Consider the following 23,617-nt stretch of genomic DNA (forward strand, 5'->3'; position numbering starts at 1 on the left):
ATGCCATGGTTGTGGTGCAATTCAGACTGGAGGATATTCATGGCTGAACGTGCAAACACCGCTGCAACAAAGCTGTCTGCTGCATCCAAAAAGCATCAAACCATTTAGTACCAAAGATGCTCCAATTTGTGTTCGCCAGTCGGCAGCCAACTGGCAGACGAAAAACACTGCAAGCATCACCCTCTTAAAAACAGATGGGAGTTTCTTCAACTATGGGATATTTTAGGTCTCAGAGGTTGATTTCTAGGAAAACTAACAGATTGCAACTTTTTTTTTCTTGTTCATTGAAGGTCACATTAAAATCTGAGACATTATAAAAGCAGGAGACTGTTCACTCGCATAAAAATGAATGGGAGAAATTGCTGCTCACAATATGGCAGGTGCAGTCTTGTCTTACATTTATAAGAACAAATAGTCTTTTTCATAGCGACACTGACTTATTTACTCTAAAATGCATACACATTAACTGAGCAAGCATGAAAAATACAGGATTTAAGCTAAACTTGGAACTTGATGGGAAAAAGCTGCCCGGAGGTTTTAGGGGCCATTCACACAAAACACGGTTTTGCTTTATAAAAAAAAAATATATATATATATATATATATATATATATATATATATATATATAAATATATATATATATAAATAAATAATACATTTGCGCCACTGCAAAAGACAAGAACACAACACGTCCACCAGCACGTTAACAAATAAAAAAAAATAATCTGAACTGAAAATCTTGAAAAGTAACATTTTTAAAACTATGGTTACCTTGATAAATATTCAGGAATGTGAAAATAATTATTAAATATGTTTCCACAAATTATGACCGTCACACAATTTTACAGCTAATAAAAGTATCAAATGTATTTTGTGATGTGTTAAATTTTAAATATTTAAAAACTTTTTAATATTTACATATATGACAATTATAAATGGTACTGCTAATCAAAAGCTAGTGTAGCAAAAAGCATGCTTGACAAGCAATCTGAAGCAATCTGAAGCAAGAGTAGAAAAAGTAAAGTCAAGAAAAAGTTCTGCTTCCTAACAAAGACTATTCATTTAAATGCAGAGGTTCTCTCTATAGAACAAAAACCCAGCGCCTCTTCTGACCTATGCCCAAACACACAGCTAAGCATACAACTTTTGTTGGGTCATTAATATGAGTGTGGCTATATACTGACAGAACATCATGGTTCAGCAGCCACTGTGTTAAATGAGCACACAAGGGTTTAGAGCCAGACTGACGTGTTCTTCCTCTTCCCTATACCACTTATCTATGCTCTTCTACACTTTCAAAGAGATTGTCATGGTGTTTTTATGCTTTTTATTTTATTGCAAAGTTCATGTCAGGGACCATCACAGATCGGTTTCATTCACTGTTGGGAAATTATTTTTCTTTTTTTTCAAATCACAATCTTTTCCCTGTGCGTTTTATTAGAGGAAGTGGTCGTGAGTGACAAGTACGCACATTCGGGAACTGCACACAGTTCATACTGTACCTGAGCGGCTTCATTAGCCAAGACACTGTCTCAGTCCCTGCTGGTTTCTTACAGAGAGATCCAGTCTGGAGAATCTGCTCCTGCCCTGAGCACAGATGATTGGCACATGGAACAGAACGACCAGAATTTAGTGTGATGGACTCAGCTATGTGAGATACGAAGACACTCAAATCTCTACGCAGGTCAACATTCAAACATTCTCTTGGAACAAATTTCCTAAGCAGTGCGCTGTTGTACGAAATTCAGGAAGTAAAGCTAAGGCCCCATCCACACTACTAACTTTTAGTTTAGAAACGGAGAATTAAAACGAATACGATCTCCGTCCACACCAGCGTTTTAGCTGCGTATTAAGCCACCTTTCCACTGCACACGACAAACGACAGCCGTCGGACCGGAAGTCATTAATTTCCAATGGAGAGTCGTACGGGAGCTGCGGGGAGTTCCGATCATTTGCGTATGCGGAAATTTCGGATCCGATTTGAGCTTCGGATGCGTTGAAATATCTGAACTTCTGCGGCTAGACCGTATGCGACCGGTCGACCGGATGTGATGTATTCTAATTAAAACTATGAGTGCGAAGCTAGAATTACCAATATTTTATTACTTTAATGTAAACGCTATTCCTGCAAAATGACGGTTATTAATAATTATGGCTGAAAAAAATATTTGTATCATTATTAAATCAATATTTATATTGATTAGCTCTATAAAATCGACTATTTTTTAATATTAGATGTATTGAGGGTAAATTTTTGTTTTGTGTGGATATATTCATGCATGCATTACATTCATTAAAATCATTCATTTTACCATTGTGAATAGCCGAGGGTAACGGTTGCTTCACGACCAATTTCAAAGTTCCGTGCGACTGACACCAGGGGGCGAAATGCGACAATCGAATGCGAATGTCGTGTGCAGTGGAAAGGCGGCTTTAGAATTGATCTCCGTCCACATTAAAACGACTGAAAACGCGAATCACGTGACCATTCACCAACACTGGGCATGCGCGTGCCGGTGTAAACCTAGAGACTTTCAAACATAGACTGTAAAAAAATGCTTTCAAACATAAAAACATCATTTAATAATATGTATGTGTGTCAAAATGACATATAAACATCTTTTCCTATTCTATTTTGCCTGGAAACGGTTCCAACAACGCTTGCGTGTCGCATGAAAAATTAGGCATCGGTTCTATTTCTAGCATGCACGCGTTTACCGCGCGAGCCGCGCCTGAGAGGCAGCAGTTTCTTACTGAGAAACTGTTCTAGCGGGTGGAGTTTACTGGTACTGAATATTACCTGTGTATACTCCATGACTGATGACACCTAATCATAGAGCTGAGCGTGAGCCTCTGCATCATCGTTTCTAAAGTCCTCCGTTTTGACCCGTCTTCACTAAAACGCCCTCCGGAGATTCAAAACGCTAAACGGGGGTCGGCAGCGTTTCTAAACTTCTCCGTTTTAGGTCTTCGTTTTTGCCGTTTTAGTCTGGACGGGAGGTGCAAACGTAGCAAAAGGTCTCCGTTTCTAAACGAAAACGTAGTAGTGTGGATGGGGCCAAAGATTACGCATACTCTGGTCTTAAAAAGCAGCAAACCATGACAAGCGGAGTGATACAAACAGTAGATTCTATTGAATATCAAATGGAGTTCAGCTGAACAAATTAGAGAACAACTGTTGTGCATTTAACACATTGGTCTTTATCCTGTACAAAGTATTTAAATTGCATTTAAGGTTCAAGCATTCCCTGGGGATCCAACCCATGATCTTGGCGTTTCCAGTGCAAAGCTCTACTGTTTAAGGTCAGCCAATCAAATCAGAGAATAACTATTATACATGTTAAACATTGACATTTTTCCTGTACATCAAAGTATGATTTAATGTAAAAAATAAATTCTTCATTAGAAAGAAAATAATGTTCTAAATCAATAATTAAATTCAATAATTTTCCATTTAAATTATTCTACCAATTAAGCCCATACAGCAAATTTTTTAGGGATGCACCGCTATGAACATTTTGACTGATACCAATAACCGATAATTCTTTGTGACGGAAGCCAATAACTGATCTAAATCCACATTTTTATATAATTTTTGAGAGCCTGATTACAAAACAAAAGTTGCACCATTAAAAGCCATGACCCAAGCACACAACTATAATGTTTTAGCGCTGCACATGTTGCACTTTTCCTTTCTGAAGCGAACAGTGCGCATGAGGTGAAGTGTCTCAGCTGAAGGAAATTTGGCATATAAATGTATGTATGTATGTATATATATATATATATATATATATATATATCAAATTTTCTTATCAGGCAGATAACGATAAGATTAAAAATTAACATCTATATCAGCCGATAACGATATGGTGGCCGATATATTGTGCATTCCTACCATTTTTAACAAACAATTTGAACAAATAGCCTATACCTAAAAATCATACTGTTAAAATGACACTCAGGCCCTGTTTACACGAGAACGCTCGCGGGTGAAAACGTAAAAATATTTTATCAGATGTGCCTTTCGTTTAGACGGCGACAGCGTTTTTGGGGCTTAAAAACACAAAAAAAGTGAAACCACCCTCCAGAGTGGAAATCTTAAAAACGCTCCGTCGCATTTCCGTCTAAACGGTCAAAACGCAAAAGTCTGCTAGACAGTGAAGGCACCGATCAGTGCTTCACATTGCCACCTAGCCGCCTGGAGTGCATACTACATTGAATTTCACACACTTTTGCGTCACCATATGCACGCAGATTTCCCCCCCATAACGCTCGTCTAAACGCAGAATAAAAAGTGATCACTTTTGCGTTTTCTCTTCAGATCGTTTCCGTGTAAACGTAGCCTTAAGAGTAATTAGGTCACTGCTTAGGATAAACTGCACAATTTGGAAGAAAAACTGCATATGCAATAAACTTTTTGGACGATGTGATGGCGGTAAACAATGCAATAAACTTCAATTTAACATTATTTTCAAACTTTTTGGACAATGTGACGGCAATAAACTTTAATCAGTCATTAATTTCAATTATTTGAATTATATTAAATTATTTCATCACTAACACCCCATTCTCTTTTACCGCATTCTCCTTGCTTCTATCCTAGACTATAATGTGTATTCAATGGTCTTAAGCCTAGTGTGTGAGAAATATTCAAGCTCTCTAATCCACACAGATTCTGAGGCCTTAATGATTTTTTTTTTCATGGTTGGTTAAACGCAATTCATCAGAAATTGCCACATACATCGCAAGATTTAATGAACTTTAATGCAACTGAGGTCAAATGCATCAGATGGCAAGCAATGGCACAGAATACGTTTATAAAAACACGTGGCAATATTCTCACAGACCTGGAACACACAAGCAGGCATGATGTTTTGACTAAGCACTTCCATATGGCTTGACTTCAGCCTGATTTTTCTCTGCGAGCTAAAGCCCTGTGGGTTGTAAAGTGGCTGTTCTTGTGACCGCCTCAGTGATCATGATTTCCAGTGAGGTCTTACTCCGTGTCGGTGTGTGTGATCCGATCGGCCGGTATCAGCAGCTCACATCTCACTGAGAAACGCGATCTACAAAAGCACAAAACAGTCAGTCCAGCTGCCTGGTCAGGTACAAAAACCCTGTCCAGCATATTCCAGATAATCTTTTATTCAAAGCCAACGTATCATTAACCCAACCTCTAATTTTATAATGGAAAACCCTGCCAGACAAAACGCAGCAATGGTTGAGCATGTGTTCAGTGGTCTCCTGTGTTCACGGGCCGTGTTCGAGAGCTGTCAGGCTTTGACTGACATGGGAGTCTTTTAAGACGCACACGCGCGGCTGTGGGGCACGAGGGGATGTGAAGAGTGTGACGTGCTTCTTGCCAGATTGTTATTCTGATAGTGTGTGAGCCAAATAAATTAAGACTGTATATTCTTCTGGCAAGTCCAAAGCAAAATTATGGAGGTTAATCAAATGTGCGTTGTAAATCCCCGGCCTGCCCTCCAGCTGAGTGCCAATTGACTATGTGGAGTTTACAACACAACAGCAGGACGTCTGATGAATGTTTCATAACACTCTCAGTCTCGATCCTGAAAAACACTGATGTGCATGAAACAAGATTCAGACAACTCAATTAATTGACAGGATATGCGGCTGGAAATTGTTTGTACGGTCAAAAGCTTGCAGTCAAACCCCACATTTTGATTCAATAGTGATGCACAACAAATTAATCTGCAACTGAAAATTATTATTTTAAATTCGACTCGGTTTGGAATCAAATAAATTATATATATTTTCCTAAGTGATCACTACGTGAACATCTAACATTGTTTAAAAACAATGGCATTTTTGGCCAATAATTTCCCAGGGGATGAAATTTTAGTGCATTATCAATTTTCATCCGTAAGACAAGATACAGAAAGCTTTCAACCTGAAAAATCTGAGAAATTTTTTGCTTTTTAAAATGCCCAAGGTTTCAAAGGGAGGTTATTTATGCAGGACTTATAAACTAATATTCTAATTGGTTTGCTAAATCAATCAGTGAAGCTATAAAAGTGTGCCAACCCAACAGTCTACTATAAAATACTAAAAAAATAAATAAATCTGGGACAAATTTAACCCAATAGTCAGGAATGCCAGAGGGCATGTCTCACTGCGGCATGTATACACTGCCTTTAATATCTGTGAAAATATTTGGTCTTGAATGATAATTGCAAGTTACATAAATACTTATTTCTTGGAATAAATGCATTAATGCTGATAACTGGTGCGTTTCCAGTTCCAAACTTTTGGAAGGCACGGTAACATTTATGAGAGGAGCTAAACAACGCGTACTACAATACACAGGTAGCATAACAGTGCGATATAATGTGTTGTTGCTGCATCCTCTGAGTTATTGATGTAGATTACAAACCTCACAGAAAGATGGACAGGCCTTCATGAATTATTCAAGGATTAGTATGCCCACTCGCAACCTGTGATTTTCAGCTTCAAAATAGAAATAGGTCAAGATGGTGACGGGCGAAAGCAGCACAACAACATTTCTTTAGAGGGAAGGAAAACACAATGCGTAAACGTAGAGGATCAAGGTTTCACGAAACTAAATTTGTGTTGTGTGACCATGCCATTCCCACCCGATGCAGTCAGAAATGGTTTTGTTAGTCTTCTTGATGGCAGAAATAGACCTAGACGGAGCTTGTGAAGTGAGACGGACCAGAGAGAAATCAAAAGCCTTTTTGATAGAGGTCACCTAACCACCTGTGCAGCTTTGATTGACAGTTCTGACTGCTTAGCAATTTACTGTGGAGACGTGAAGCTGTACATGCACAAATCATAGTTTCATGGTTTGAGTCAGAGAGACACTCACCAAACAAATTGCTGGAGTGGCCTTGCTTCGAGACGGGACGCAGCTCGTTGGAGCCCCAGGCGTAACGCTTGTAATTGTCCCAAGCGAACTGCATCATCTGAGGAGAGAGAGTGACAGATGAAGAGGTTACCTTTTGGTTCATTTCCATGTTGCAAAGGTAAAACAGCACAAAAATGACAGAAATCATTTTTGCAAACGGTTCAATGAATATGTCAATAACTAACATACTAGGCACTGGGCTAATCAAGGATCAATATCATTAATTAATTTGATTAAATCAAAAGTTGAAATACTTAATGGATCCACTTCGGCACAAGTGAGCAGTGCAGAAGCACTTAATTAATGGAGGGAAATATCAATGCTTGCATGCCTTGGGTATGATTAACTGGATAAAAATGGGTTGCTGGAACATGGTATTTTAGGTCCTATACACAGTTTGGAAATTAACCACAAATTAAACACTAATACAAATTAAAATAACAATCGATTCCCGGTCTCTCATAACATTCTAAAGTGAAATAGCTGGTATGATAAATAGCAATATATTTAGAACTCATTACATTTCTTTAGGCAAGTCAAACTAAAAATGGCGTACATATTGAAAACATACACACACCAGTTTTACAACAAATCACTCAAATCTTAGACCACAAACAAATCAGAATATATCTGCACACGCTCGATACAATAAAAAGTCACCGTACGAGACAAAACACAAGCCATTGGAGTCATGAAATGCATTATTATGGTATAAAATTGTTAATTTATATATGAAATGTGTTCATCTTTTGGATTTGAATTTTGAAGCCAATCTCACTGAAACATCACAGGATTTTTCCATGCACTACAGCAGTGTCTTATAATTATTCATGAGACTGCATGACCACATCCTATGAGAAGGTCCTGCTTCATTATTATACATGATATTTTTCCTAATACCAGCGTTTTAAACACTCTAGCACTTCACTGCTACCATGCTGAAGCGTGGATCACGAGAGTCTATTTGCATGCTCTCCCCGTCGATGCTGACAAAGCTACAGGTTTTCAATCAATGATTGACTACTTTGACATTTAATATGGGAGAGTTTTTTTTTTATATTTATGGAGATGTGGACTGTGAACGGATCGAACCACTTGTAAATAAATGTTGCATAATAGTGATTAGAAATGCAAAGTACATTCACATTTGTCAATGCAAAATAAAGACGTTACCTGTTCCACACATTTAATTGTGTAATATAAAATGTGCATTTGTGCAATGTGTTTGAAGCTTACGAAACATTTGTAAGAATCTCTGAAACTCCATTAAAGCAATTTACTTTTGTTAGATTTCTAAAACTGCACAAGACACTAAGGAAAAGAGCAACCAACAATTGTGTAAATTGCTGTATAGATCAATATTTCAACACACACACAAAAAAGCAGCAAAACATTACGAGATGCCCTTTCAAAGTTTTCTTTTCCACTTTCGTTTGGCCAAATAAACATTTTCTTTGTATTTTTGTTTCCTTAAAGCAATTATTTCTTTAGTTGGAAGAGGAGAAAAGCAGCTGCAGAATTTATTAATGATGTATGCCGTGTTGAGGAAACAAAGATAAGCAGAACTCATTATTCACTGTGACAGGACGGTGCTGATGATCCCAGGGAAACAGTGATTGGAGAAGGATGAAATGTCCTCCGTAATTTTTTGTCCATTAAATAATCTACTTCCAGCTCATTCATTCTAAAACTCACAAGAGAGTGTTTTTAGACCACGGTTTTCGCACTCCCCAGGGGTGCCAGTTAGCAGGGCAAGAGAAACAGACCTGCTGTTCTCCCCGGAGAGCGTCAGACAGCACCAAAGAGACGGGAAAAGAAGCTCTTGACACACACACTCTTCTGCCTGGATAAAGTCATTTGCAGCCTCGCCACAGTCTTTGAACGAAATCAGATCAGTTTATCAACTGCTGGCCTAACTTTTAAGTGTGTCCTAATCATATAACTCTTAGCTTTCAAAGATAGCCACTCAACAGCAAAAGACACTGATTGAAAAAGATAAGATGAAAGAAGGGAAAACAAAAGTCTTTAGCTCCAGGCTGGAGATAAGCAGATAGACAAAGCTGTCCTGCAGGCCTCCCAACTGGTTGGGAAGATGAACACAAGCTGTATTTATTCTTCCCAGTGCAACACTGTTCAGAAGAATTGCCGCCCTGCTGAATCTCCAGCCCATAGCAAAAATAAATATTTCGGTTTATTATGAGCTTTGAGTCTGAATTGAAGTGACCATAAAACTGCATCTACTAGATTGTACTTTCTAGTTGCATGATGCTATATGCAAACTTAAATGTTAAAAGTAAAAAATAAGTATTATACTTTAAAAAAAAAAGCCCTCAAACAATAAATACAAATTCCGAAACAACAAAAATGAACGACGTCAGGGTTGCCAGATTGTCAAACGTACAGAATACAGCTATTTATCTAGATCTTTATTGCTAAACAATCGACCTCAGCTTGGAAACAACTGACCTAAGCGCCGCGGCAGGGACGTTAAATTGCGATCGTGAGAGAGAGAGTCATTGTCCACGATGATTGGCCGAGAAGACGTAACATGAGATGGAAGACATGCGTAACACGTTCTCCTCACAATCATGACGGTAGATGTAGGATCCATAGCTAGATCAATGAGTATAGAAGCCCTATGATTACAACGACCATCATTTGAAGCATCACAAAATTCTGAAATTATCGTACATTATGGGATTTTTTTCATTATTGATTGTACATAGGTCAAAATTATCGTACAAATACGATAATGAATCGCATGTCTGGAGACATTGAACACCTGGAAATTCACAATGTTGTCAGATTCTCCAAAAAATACTTTATTTATTAATCATACTTATTTTCTTTATGTCATTTATGACTTTAGATGTTAAAACTCATATCTAAAATAAAGGCTGCATTACACATTCTCAGTGAATCAGTCTGAAATCAAACATATGGAAAAAAATCACTGAATCAGAGTGTTTACCAGGTTAAGTCCCTCAGTCATTGCTATTGGTCAAGTCTTACTTGAAATGAATCCGTGAACTGTAATGGTGTTTATTGTGTGCAGAGCCGATCAGCCCAATACGCACACTACGCAAGTTGCGTAGGGCCCCGCAAATTACTCAAGGCCCCGCCTCCCCCTCGTGTCAAAGCGCGTCAATCAAAGTTTACAACATCGATGAAAAAATTAAGCGGAACTATTCTTCTGGTCACGAAAAGAGAGAAAAAAAAAACCCGACAAAGGGCAACAGTGTTTGTTTATAAATTGCAGCTCGGAAAAGATAGCCGCGTTGCGAGTTAACATGCGTTCATATGTGCGTGCACGAAATGAAACGCGCACTTTCCAGCAAAACATCTGTGGTGACCAGTACAATATGGGCGTGATGGCACTCCTCACTATAGGCGCACATACTTTTAAAACAAGACAATGATTATCTTGTCCACAAGTCAGTTTAGTTACAACTCTGCAATAAAGCAAGATGGAAAGCAATGTATTGACCTTGACGTTGAAAATTGATTTATAGGCTATATTGCATTTAAAATGTTGATTGGCTGGACATACTGGTCAATATGGATGCACATCCCTCAGTAAATAACCATCAAGTATTGCTTTTATCATTTAAAACACATGCTATGGCAAGCACAGGATGCATTTTTGATATCAATAATTAAATTTGTACTATTTAAAATTGTACTATTTGAAATTTTTCCAGTTACAATGTCTATTTCTGATATCAGGGATTACATTATCATTAGTAGTTAAAGGAGTGGGAGCACTGGGGTGTCAGGTGTGACAGTGTGGCAATGGCAAATGGTTTACATGGCTCATGGGTCAGGTAGGATAATTTTGCTTAGGGCCCCAGGGAGGTCAGGATCGGCTCTAATTTTGTGAGAGACTTAAGATTGTCTACATCCTAAATCAGTTTAAAGCCAAACACAGATTCTGCTTTATTGAAATTGCTTTTTCAAGAAGATTTTAATACCTGCAAATTCTAATATGTCCAGAGTAATCCTATCATGGATGTGCCTGCCATCTGTCTGCAGCGCTCTGGCTGACCGATTACCATCTCTCAGACGGCAGCGGGCGCCAGTGACGTCAACGGGCAACAAGGTTATGGCCCACATGTGATTACTGCGGTGGTGGCGCTCAAAGGTTCGGGTCACAGAGCCTCAGACAACTTTCAGAGGCTGAAGCACGAGCAGAGGGGAAGCGCGAGAGGTCTGGCTGTCCGGGGACCGATGCCGAGTGGCTTCTGTCAGATGAGCGGAGAGGACAGGTGCCATATGAACCTGGTGAGGATGCTTGAAACCGTTTCAGCAAGCTTTTGCCTTGCTCTTCCCCTCACACAGTTCTGAGAGGCCTTTTACACCGCCTGGCTGATAATACACCCCACAGGCTGCCAAACAGATCAAACAGGTTGACGCGCTCTGGGGCATGCTCTCGTTCCTAGAGGACCATCTCTTTCTGAGAATATGCTGAAAACAAGAGTGATGAGACAAACAGACAGACAGTATGCGTCTAAGAAAATTTATTAAAATCGAAAATCGCAATATTGATAAAAAAAAAAAAATAAATAATATCATGTCTATATTGCACAGCCCTAATACATAACAGTACAGCAGTTTCTTGAGAATCAAATCAGCATATTAGAATAATTTCTGAAGGATCATGGACACTGAAAACTGGGGTAATGGCTATTGAAAATTCAGCTTTGCCATCATGGGGATAAGATAATAATATAAAAATTGTAATATCCGACTGACCCCAAACTTTTAGGTGTGTGTGTGTGTGTAGGAAAACCCAACACATTTTTATAAATATTAACTCATTATAAAATAACCTATCTAATCAAAAAGATGGTTGTTGAACAACCATTTTGATGTCCGTTCCCCCCTCCCAATCTCGTAGACTGGCATTATGTTCCATTTGCAGTTCGGAAAAGACTCCGGCTTCCTGCCTTGAGGGAAATAGAGAGGAAGTGGGGTTGGCATAGGAGGCTAAAGAGGGGTAAACGGGATCCATCAAGGGATCTGAAAAAAAGAAGGTTTTAGGAGAGAGAGAGAGAGAGAGAGAGAGAGAGAGAGAGAGAGAGAGAGAGAGAGAGAGAGAGAGAGAGAGAGAGAGAGAGAGAGAGAGAGAGAGAGAGAGAGAGAGAGAGAGAGAGAGAGAGAGAGAGAGAGAGAGAGAGAGAGAGAGAGAGAGAGAGAGAGAGAGAGAGAGAGAGAGAGAGAGAGAAAAAATGGACTGCACGATCTTGGCAGAATGAAATGGCAGAAAAATGTGCTTTTGTATTCTGGACCCTATAAAGGTGAAGAAAAAGAGAGAGACAGAACCCTGCAATCTGTACGCTAGCAGATGCACGAACACTCATATAAATGGTTCTGAAATAAAAAAAAATGTCAGCGCTTGGTAAAATGTATCACACATCTCCCACCCTCCATATACAGTCACTACTTCATTCTGACTTTTATCTTCTACGTGTTCATTTTAAGCTCTCCCACTCAGTTACTTTCGATTGCAACAGCTGCCCTCAAACACTGCAAATTCAGCCCCTCCTACCGTACCCGCCTGCCCATTCCTAAACCCTTCATCCCTCATCGTAACACCCCTTAATATACCTCTTTTTTCTCCCTCACACCACGAGGGACCAGTTTATGCTGACTGTGCTTTTTGCCCTGCTAAAGAACAAGTCGTTTAAGACTTCAAAACAACAAGTTCAGAGTCATGGATCGGTGTTGGTTCCCAGAACTAGCATTGACAGTTTCACGGTTTCTCTGGAACTGTGCACAGCTATGCGTGGATGCGCAGTGTGTTTGTTTAAAAGCATCCAGTCGGATCAATGCCATATTGAGTCTGGTTAATGTTCATTGACATAAGACTCAAGGCAGAGAGAGAGAGAATCCGACCGAAACTCTAAGACAATAGACCTTATGCGCCAGAGAAACGAGAGCGCCGCCATCTTTAGAATATTGTCTTTGAACTTCCGTTTTTGCGGTCGCTCTGTATATTTCTATGGTGTTGCTGTCCAGGAGTAATTCGCTTTTGAAGTGGATTTACTTAATATAAAAGTTAACGAAAGTTATCATGAGGATTGTAATGTTTAAGGCAGATGTCTTAGACGGGAAGATTTTAAAACGAGCCGTTCATTCATAAATGCGCAAGATCGCTGTGAAAATACAGACCGAAAGTCAAAAGACAACGAGCGCAGCGCTGAAAAGGGGCGGGGCTACATAAGATCTACAAGATGCATCAAAAACTAGAGGAAATTTAATACGTAAAATTTTAATAATAAATAATAATAATAATAATAATAATAATAATAATTTCTGCAGAGCATTTTAAAATTCTATTTAATTTATACAATTTAAAATATTTAATGTGTTTATACATATACACACACTATTTAAATCTTAAATATTATATTAATATTACATTTAAACAAATTGTGTAAATAGTGTGAAATTCTACAGAATTATTTTTCAATTTAACAATATAATATAATATAATATAATATAATATAATATAATATAATATAATATAATATAATATAATATAACATAATATAATATAATATAATATAATATAATATAATATAATAATACATTTCACATAGTACAATAAATAAGAAACAATGACGGAGTGCAGAACTACTTCCTTCTCCCATGGATTCAAATCTCAAGTTGACAGTTTAACAGTTGAGCCCAAGCCTCCGTTACTGATTCTTATTAACACTTTAAGAACTAGTAACGGAAGAACGCTTCTTTGAAGTTTATTGTATTATGAGAGAGAATATATGTGGTCCTCAAGCTCATTGATTGGAACACATCAAATCCAATCTGACACTAGTTGAAAAGGTCTAGTTGAATATTTATAACACAAATATTTCAAGACATCTGAAATGCAAATCAGATCCAAAATTGACATTGAATTTTTTTTTTTTTTTTTTTTTTTTAAATGATTCACTCCCAATATTTTTTTTTAATCAGGGATGACATTCAGATAGATTGCTATTTATTTTAATTCAATTAATGAAATGAATAGAATGTGATTATTTCATTTAAAAATTTTTAATCGACTGACAGCCATACTAAAAACCCAAATCACTTCTCAGAGTTTGTGAAAGTGCCATGTGGATGTCATTAAGATGGATGTCTTCTCATTACAGAATCTGACAACAAGGCATCTGTCTTCCTCAAACATCCACACAATCAAAACTGCCGAGCACATTAGGTAAACCCGTTTAGCATAAAAATCTAATCAGACCCACCTGGGCATCAAGCCTGGCTTTGAGAAATCTATTCAAGCTAAGCTGAACACAAAATCATCAACTCAGTTTCATCTTAAAAGGATCCTCTGCTTTTACGATCACTACTTTAGATGTAACATTTCACTGCAACTCATTTGACTTGCAAGCGAAATAACCAGCCATATCAAATGACTTAGCGCATATCAATTGATTAATTCAAGCGTTTGCAAGCTGAATCTAGGCAAATCCAAGTCAATGATACGGGCTAAGGCATTATCCTCTGCTTTCAAACCCCAGAAAAGGTTTGGGTAACTTAATTACAACCACCAGAGTCACAAGAGAGAATCAGAGGGATTGCATGTCTGCTACTGAAAGAATTAGGATTACAAACTGGAGTCTGTCTCCTCCTCTGCCCGGTCGTACGTTCTCAGTCGCAGATTCTTCAGCAGCTTATCACTTGGTAAGATCTTCATCCCTTCTCTCAACACGCGCAATCTGTTCCCAGCAGGCATGCGACTTTACTCTCTTTTACAACTCATTGTTTACTGCCTTGGTGGTGCTGTGTTTGAAATTCTTACATGGCTGTGGCAGCTTGATGACAGGAATCAATGAACATCATGATGCGTCTCCATTCATTGCCTGGTGGAACTTACCAAAATGGGCTCTGAATAGGCCAGAAATATCTGTATGCACTCTTTATGGAAAATATATTGAGAGATAATATGACACGTAAGAACACCTAGTACCTCTATCCTTCACAAGAAAGCATATTACTCATTCCCCAGCCAACACCACGTCTGGCCTTGGCAGCTGTCGCCGAGAAGGGAAGAACAATGGGGTTTTCAAAAAAAAAAAAAAAAAAAAAACAGGACCATGGTAAATGAGAATAGGAGAAAAGATTATGAAACATAATTGTGTGAGTAAGGTAAACAGGCAAAAACTAACCCAGATCTGAAACAGAAAAGTGTGGGCCTGCTTCTTGTTTAGGCAAGACAAAGTGAGAAGGTACTTCCTATCAAAATGAGACTGTTTACTTGACCTCAGGGCCTGAGAGGTCCAGGCGTACTGCTGAGAGACTGACCAACAGAAAACCCTGCCTGCGGTGTACTGGAAACAGGAACATCTATTTACATTTTTTCATCTTTATAGGATATTAGATTGTGAAGAAATATGTCTGAACACAGGCAGGGGTTTGAAAACATATTGATGCCACGGACGGCAAAACACGTTGATCCAGCTGTGCTATAAATGTTCATGCATATCTAACGGAAGCAAGCTAGTAAGATCTGTGAGTGTAAACCTCACTCGCCTGGCCTCAGGAGGTGCACTAGAAACTGACGCTAGCGGCTGCAATCGCCGCAGACGCCGGTTCGAATATTGCTTGGAGCGGGTCGAGTAGCATCAGGTACATTTGGTGCCATGACCCGGATGGGAGTGAGGTTTAGGGGGGGTGAGTGTAACGGAAACAAGCCAGTAAGAGCTGTGCGTGTAAACCTCACTCCCCTGGCCTCAAGAGGCGCGCTAGAGACGAATGCTTGAGACTGCGGTCTTTGTTAGCGCGGCCGCCTTCCACGCCGGTTCGAATACTGCTTGGAGCGGGTCGAGTAGCATCAGGTACATTTGGTGCCATGACCCGGATGGGAGTGAGGTTTAGGGGGGTGAGTGTAACGGAAACAAGCCAGTAAGAGCTGTGTGTGTAAACCTCACTCCCCTGGCCTCAAGAGGCGCGCTAGAGACGAATGCTTGAGACTGCGGTCTTTGTTAGCGCGGCCGCCTTCCACGCCGGTTCGAATACTGCTTGGAGCGGGTCGAGTAGCATCAGGTACATTTGGTGCCATGACCCGGATGGGAGTGAGGTTTAGGGGGGTGAGTGTAACGGAAACAAGCCAGTAAGAGCTGTGTGTGTAAACCTCACTCCCCTGGCCTCAAGAGGCGCGCTAGAGACGAATGCTTGAGACTGCGGTCTTTGTTAGCGCGGCCGCCTTCCACGCCGGTTCGAATCCCCGCTAGGAGCGGGGCGAGTAGGACTGGTTACGCGAAGTCATTTATTTATTGAAAAATACAAATTATAAAAGTACCATTCAAAAGCTTAGGGTCAGCAAGATTATTTTTGAAGGAAACTAAAAATCAACCTCAAGTGACCGTAAAGACTTACATTGTTACAAAAAATCTAATTCGTAAATCTGACGTGTCTGGAGTGGTCGAATGTGACATCTATATATACACACATACCATGAACAAGCCACATTCACAGTGAGGACATTATGAATGACATTATGAGTGAAACAGACATTTTTACTGATTTTCTCATTTTCCAGAAAAGCAGACCAGGTGAGGGATTGTGCAGCGGAGGTTTAGTATTCAGTAGGGAGCCCTCATAAGTAGATGACAAGGCAAATTTGATAAGACTGTCCATAACTCCCTAGTCAGCAATAGAGAGTTCACACAGCAGGAAGGACAGGATAAGCGTCTTTAGAACTTAAATGCATTTTTAATACATGCAGCGTTGCCTTTAAACATTAGTAACCTGTCTCCTGCCTGTGCGAAATCCTTAGGTGACGGATAATCTTATGATATTTAGTTGTTGTTTTGAATCATTTTTGCAAAAGATTTTGACAGGCTTCCAGGTAAAAGCTGCAGGCCTGCTAAACCGTTGGCATGTAAATGTTAGCATCTAGCTAAATTCAAGCTTACATTTATACATTTATAAACTGCTGTGGCAGATTTGGCTGTGCATTCATCATCATTTAACAAAAATGAACTCAAAAGAGAACCATCACGAATGCCTCATCTGTGATACAGGGGGGTTGTGGGTAATAAGAGTTCAAAACATTTCAATAATCCACAGTAAACATCACCATTTTGGCACCTTTGGCATACAATTTTCATACTATAATTAGGGACACAGTAATCCTAATCTCAGATACTATGCAGGAAGGATACGGCAAACTCCAGTAAAGAATTATTAATTGTTCACTACAAAAAAACTAAAACTATAAACTAAGACTATATTTCAGTAATTGAAAAGGCTGAAATAAAATAAAATATAAATATTAGATGAAAAACTTCAATGAAAACTAAAAACGTTGCATTGGCAGCTAACTTTAATTACTAAAAATAGAAATTAAATAAAACTAAATTAAAGATAAATTAGGAATACTTAAACAGAAAAAAACAATAAAAAAAAAGTTAATTCAAAATATAAATAAATAATAAAATGGTATACATAATGGTAAAAAAAAAAAAAAGACCTGATCCAGCCACAAAGAACTGTCCATTAATAAAAAGAAGAAAATAAGCCTCTACTATAGGTATTGATGAGAATTGAATTAGCACACTGGATGGATCACTTTTTATCTCACGTTAGCCTATCTCTTCCTCAGATGACCTTTATAGCTGCAGTTCTGTTGTGTGAAAGGATAGAATGAAAATTAGGCAAATGTTGACTGAAGGTTCAGTTACACAAACAAACGGGATGACACAGCAATGCATTCATGCACACGCACAAGGCACGCACACACAAAAACCCCATTATGTATGTGACAGCTTGCAACAGGAAGCCACAAGTTAGCATGTTTGCACACAGCCTAAAGGAAGAGAAGGAAAACAGCGCTCATAAGCAGCCAACTCAACAGTCTCATATTGCATGTCAAACATTCAATATAAACACAGAGAAGTCATTAGAATTACAACCTCAGGCTGCAGTGTGAGCGCGCTCACACAGACTAATCATTGATTCTACTCAACGCTAATTATCTCAGTGACTTTGATAGACGCTCCTCCGTTCTGAGCAGTGTTGAGCAGATTCGGACTAACTTAAAGGGATAGTTCACTTCAAAATGAAAATTCTGTCATCATTTACTCACCCTCAAGTTGTTTCAAACCTCTATGAATTTCTTTCTTCTGCTGAACACAAAGGAAGATATTTTGAAGAATGTCAGTAACCAGACATTTGATGGACCCCATTGACTTCCATAGTAGAAAAAAAAAAATCCAAGTCAATGGGGTAGTGTTTGGTTACCGACATTCTTCAAAATATCTTCTTTTGAGTTCAGCAGAATAAAGAAGTTCATACAGGTTTGAAACAACTTGAGGGTGAGTAAATGATAACAGAATTTTCCTTTAGAAGTGAACTAATCCTTTAAACACACCTGATTGGCCATTGCGTTCACGTGCTCAACAGATTGGCTATGTCTTTGATTGGTTACAAAGCTTGACACGTTGGCGGTAAAAAGATTTATTTTGGTGGATGCCAAAATATTTTCACTGCAGGAAAATCCCTGTTCATAAATATGTTAATTATAAATTAATTAGTAAGTAATTAATTAGGATTTAATTGCTTTTTTTATCTCTTACTCAGATGACCTTTATAGCTGAAGCTTATGTTGGGTGAAAGGATAAAATGGAAATTAGGCAAATGTTTAATTTCAGTTTTATAAACAAACTTTTAATTAAAAATAAAATAATTTATTCTGAAATATAAATGATTAGGCTAAATCAAAATAAATATTTTCCATTCTGGAAAATTCCAGAAAATGTACATCCATAAGCTGGATCTAAGGACGAAGCCTCCAAATGAAGCACAGGCACAATGCTGTAATTAGCTGAGACAGTTTAGTTTCTGTCACGCCTGTAATTTCACTTCCCCTTACGGCACCAGGAATGGTACTGAAAACAGCAATAGTAATGCCACTTCAACAGCAAATCTCAAACATGTGAGAATGCAATTATGCGAACATTGCAGGCTTCGGGTGTCAGGATGAAAATGATGTCATTCACACAACGGCTGTTTCTGAAATAACAGTCATGCTGTACTGAAACAGAAGATGAAATGCCTTCTCTGACAGGCCTAGAGGCTGAAGCAGTCAGGAGCTTGTTGTGTTTCAATCAGCCGGCTTCCTTCCCGAGATACACCCGGTTAAACTTCCACCTTTGACCAGGCGTAACTCGAGAGCCAAGCCGACTTAAGGCTCCAAACTCCCGGTGTGCCCATGGAGCCCCAACTCGGCTTGGCTCCGGAGATACACCCGGTCAAACTTCCAGCTTGACTCCAGCTACAGCTCCGGTCAATCCGACTTAAGGCTCCAGACCGCCGGCCACTAACACCTACCCATCCCACCCAGGGCTCTAATCAAACATTAGCAAACATTTTGTTTAATACTTCCCTGTCACTGAATAAATATATTGATGTTTTGCTTCTTTAAAATCAATTAATTTTTATATTTTGTGAATCAATGATGTGGGCTTATTTGGAACGCTTAAAAATGGTGCCAAAGTACCAATTTAGCCCATTCCAGACTTCTGACTTTATTCCTAAATTATCTTAATTTTATAGTCTAAAATGTACATCAACTAATTAATACATTTTCAAATGAGAGATAAATCTTGCATTTTAACAAATGATTTTTCTTAAAAACTATGTCAATATCTATGAAAAAAACCTAGACTTAGATCTTGGTGGGCTTAATAGGTACAATTACCCTATTCGTTAAAAAGCTATTTTAGTGAGGTCTTTTGATTACATGAGATATTATTTCAGTAAGTTACAGTGTTTTTAACATACCGAATAGATACTATTGGTTGCTGATTTTTGGTGAATCACTAGAAGAGAAGATGAGTTGGAGGGATTGCTTCCCAGCTAATGGATCAGTCCATGCTGGATCTCAGGATATTTCACTGTTAAATTGAGTAATTAGGGGGTGAACGTTATGAACTGGTATGCTACTGTGGCATATGAAAAAAAAAAAAAACCTGCCATGTGATACCGCTGCACATTATCAGCATAATGAAGGCCAATCACTGACTGCCAAGTGAAGCTCCACAGGTTAATGACCCGATGTATGCATTTGTGTGCATAAGCAAAACACCTGAAACAGACACCACGAGCGGCAATAAAACAAATTCAGTGGTGAAACAGTAACAGCTCATGCCCCAACGCATAAGAAGCACCTGCAGACGGCATGCCAAAGAACAGGTGCGGCTCAAGTGGGTGGACATGTGCTTCCCTGGCACAGGAGCTATGGCTAGCCTGGCTCACGCTACCACACATGCCCTCTATCTCCCTCTCAAGCACACAAAGCCATTGATCCACTGCCAAAACCCACTCTCCAGAGACAACCCAGGCCCACAGCTGAAAACAGGGAGGCAGAGTTAAGTTACAGCCATTTGCCTGGCTCTCCGAATGAGAGTGGAACCGTGGCGGCCGGCCAGCGGCGTGCCGCGATGTGCGTCCTCCTCCGGTACCAACCCATTCAAACGGTTCCAACAAAACAGTTTCTCAAATTGTGGGATGAATGGACAAATTTATGTCTGAAAAGAAGTGTGGCGTCTAGGGATGTCAAAAGCTCTCTAAGTGTGGCGAATGGAAAGATGCACTGCTTGGTGAAAAAGCTTAGGGGCTTTCGCACCGGAGGAACCTTTTCATAGTTCCTAGAACCATTGGCGGAAGTACCCGCTTTTTGCCGTGTTCGCACCGCAGAAACTAGGAACGATTTTAGTTTTAGGAACTCTTTTTGGAGGAGCTAATTTAGCTCCTACTTCAGAGTAAGGTCTAACCCAGCAAGCACTATAGGAACTACCAGTGTCATTAGTGTACGCTGATTGGCCGAACGCAAGCGAAACACACAGATTATAGCCTATACATTGATGGGCCTCTTAACCTTTACGCTAAGGAGAAAACTCAACACAACTTTGAGGGGACCAAGCAAAACATGATTATGTATTTCTGCTATGCCAGCATCACTGGACATCAACCACACGGCATGCGCTCATACCTTTTCATATACTGTCTAATAAAGGTCCGTCACGCCGTCAAAATAAAGTCACAACAACAAGCGCGGTAATGGCGGTGCGAATGCAATCAGGAAAATATTCCTAGGGGAACTATTAGCTCTTGGCGGAACCACCCTGGTGGCTAGTTCCTAGAACTAAGTTCCTAGAACTACCCGGTGTGAAAGCCCCTCTTGTCATGGTTGTAAACACGGTCAGTTTGTCTTAAGTGAACGCAAACAAGTACATTTTAAAATCTGATTTGTTAAAGTATCAGATATGTGCATTACAGACATGAAAAAAGATCTTTCATTGTTCTTGGCAGCATTAATGTAGTAGGTTTAGTAAGCCCTTTACAATCAAACATAACATATAGCCTAGGCCTAAATAAATAAAAAGGTACAGTTAATTGTAACTTGACAGTAAGGATATTACTCTGATGGCCAGATTTTTCTTGCACTGCCAACATTTTCACCAGCCTCGCCACAAATCATTCAACAGTCAAATTTCTAATGTAGCTCCATAAATGAATGTAATGTTTTAATGGCAGTGCAGAAGTGTTCTGAAAAGGCAAGATACAGTATTGGAACTAATAATCATGCAGTGAAGACTATGCTAATTAAGTCGTTTTATTGAACATTTGATTAAATTGCATTATTTTCATCCTCTGAATGTTTACTTGAATACTAAGTGCAGAGTTTACTTGAATACTAAGTGCACAGTTTACTTCATTTGCATCTTTATTATACTGTTATTCATTTGTTTCTTAGCACATTTTATTACTGACTGACGTGACTGTGTACCTGTCTTGAATAATTACTTCAAGCAATATTTACTTAAAGACTGGTTCAATTTGTTGTTTCAAAACGTTCTTTTACATGGAACACAAAAGCAAAATAATGTAATAGATGCTCTTTTTCATGCAATTACAGTAAATGGAAACTTATATGAAAACAGATAAGATGAATCCTACTGGATCAACAGGTTAATTTAAAATATCCTACTCAAAAGAAATATTTGCTCATGAATCAGACATTGCAACTTCTCTTAAAGGGATAGTTCACCCAAAAATGAAAATTCTGTCATCATTTACTCACCCTCAAGTTGTTCCAAACCTGTATGACTTTCTTTGTTCTGCTGAACACAAAGGAAGATATTTGGAATGTTTGTAACCAAACAGATCTCGGTCCCCATTGACTACCATAGTATATTTTTTTCCTACTATGGAAGTCAATGGGGACCGAGATCTGTTTGGTTACAAACATTCTTCCAAATATCTTCCTTTGTGTTCAGCAGAACAAAGAAACTCATACAGGTTTGGAACAACTTGAGGGTGAGTAAATGATGACAGAATTTTCATTTTTGGGTGAACTATCCCTTTAATAAACACACCAAGTAGAGCAAGTCAAGATTTCACAGCTTAAATTTCAGTCTGTTCCTCAGATAAAGCTATCATATGGCTTAAAAAAACTTGGGAAAAATAGTGCAAATGGCCATATGGACTACTTTTATGATGCATTTTGAATAAAGTGGATATTCATCAAAAATCCACCATTCGTGGCCCATTGAAGCAAGACAGTCAATCCGGTCCGGAACCTCATATCAAAGACAAACCATTACTTTGATAAATATGAGACTTAGTATTGTGTATTAGTATTGTGCATGTAACGGAGATCATGCCCTACCCTGCATCATTAAGCCACATTCATAAAGCATTAAAAAGGCATATTATGTTTTAATCACAATTCTCTATGCAATGAGAGAAGCTGTCACCACCTATAATTAAACTAGGGAAAATGTGCTTGCAATTTTCACAATAAGCCAGAGGCTCCAAGCTACGATTCTTGCTCTGAAATTTACACCACTGTTAAACCTGACGTGTTGTCATAAAATGGAGGTAGATCTGTAGCAGTCAACCTTAAGAATCCCTGACCCACAAAAAGAAAACCCTCTCAGATTCAGTGAAAGGGGGAAGAAAGAAAAATCAATCTTTCTGCTTTATCCTTTTGGCTTCAGGGATGAAAAAAAAAAAAAAGGGCAGAGAGTCAGAGAGTTTCATAAAATCCACAGGCTTTCACAGCAGCAACCGGCAAGATACATGACAGATTGTGCCCTACCTGTGCGCTTATATGGCTGATGGACTTTTTATTTTATTTTTGTACGCCAACCAGTTTTACCCTAATACACCTGTATGAAACAGAACCGTCTCCTATAAGTGCATCGGTGTCAACTGTCACTGTAATGGATACGAGACGTTCTTTTATGTATTCTCAACAGCTCTTGGACACCAGCAATACAAAACCACCGTGACACATATTGACATGACCTTTTTATTAGTGATGGAAAACAAAGCAACGCGATTTGACCCTCTTCAGTTGACATGTGGCAAATTAATGAAGACTTTGTGAAAGGATAATCGATTTTTTTCCCCTCCTTTTCAATATGAGGCAGTGACATTCATTATCCGTTTAACAGGCTGAGAAAGCGCAATAAAACAACCAAGACCAAATATTTAAATTCAATTAATGTCTCAGAACACTGTAGTAAAATCAGAGAGTGAACTTTTACCAAAGCAAAGTGTCATTTGCTTCAAATAACACTCTTAATAGGCCTGAACTTTATTGCTCCTTTTGATTTTTATGGTCGATGAGAGTAGATTGTGTACTCATAAAACCTATTCAAATTTGTAAGAAGCAAAGACGGGAAAGGGGATTAGTGCTGACATGCT

At 38.8% G+C, this 23,617-nt stretch overlaps 1 protein-coding gene across 1 annotated transcript in view; it reads right to left on the bottom strand.

Annotated features, from left to right (window-relative positions):
• man1a1 (mannosidase, alpha, class 1A, member 1) overlaps positions 1-23,617 on the bottom strand; it is a 111,080-nt gene that overhangs the window by 78,485 nt on the left and 8,978 nt on the right. The window contains exon 2 of the mRNA XM_084432358.1: positions 6,848-6,944. Within this exon, the coding sequence (XP_084288484.1) occupies positions 6,848-6,944 (97 nt within the window). The remainder of the gene's footprint in view (positions 1-6,847; positions 6,945-23,617) is intronic.

This window comes from Rutilus rutilus (genome assembly GCF_951802725.1).
Source record: "Rutilus rutilus genome assembly, chromosome: 15".
Classification (NCBI taxonomy): domain Eukaryota; kingdom Metazoa; phylum Chordata; class Actinopteri; order Cypriniformes; family Leuciscidae; genus Rutilus; species Rutilus rutilus.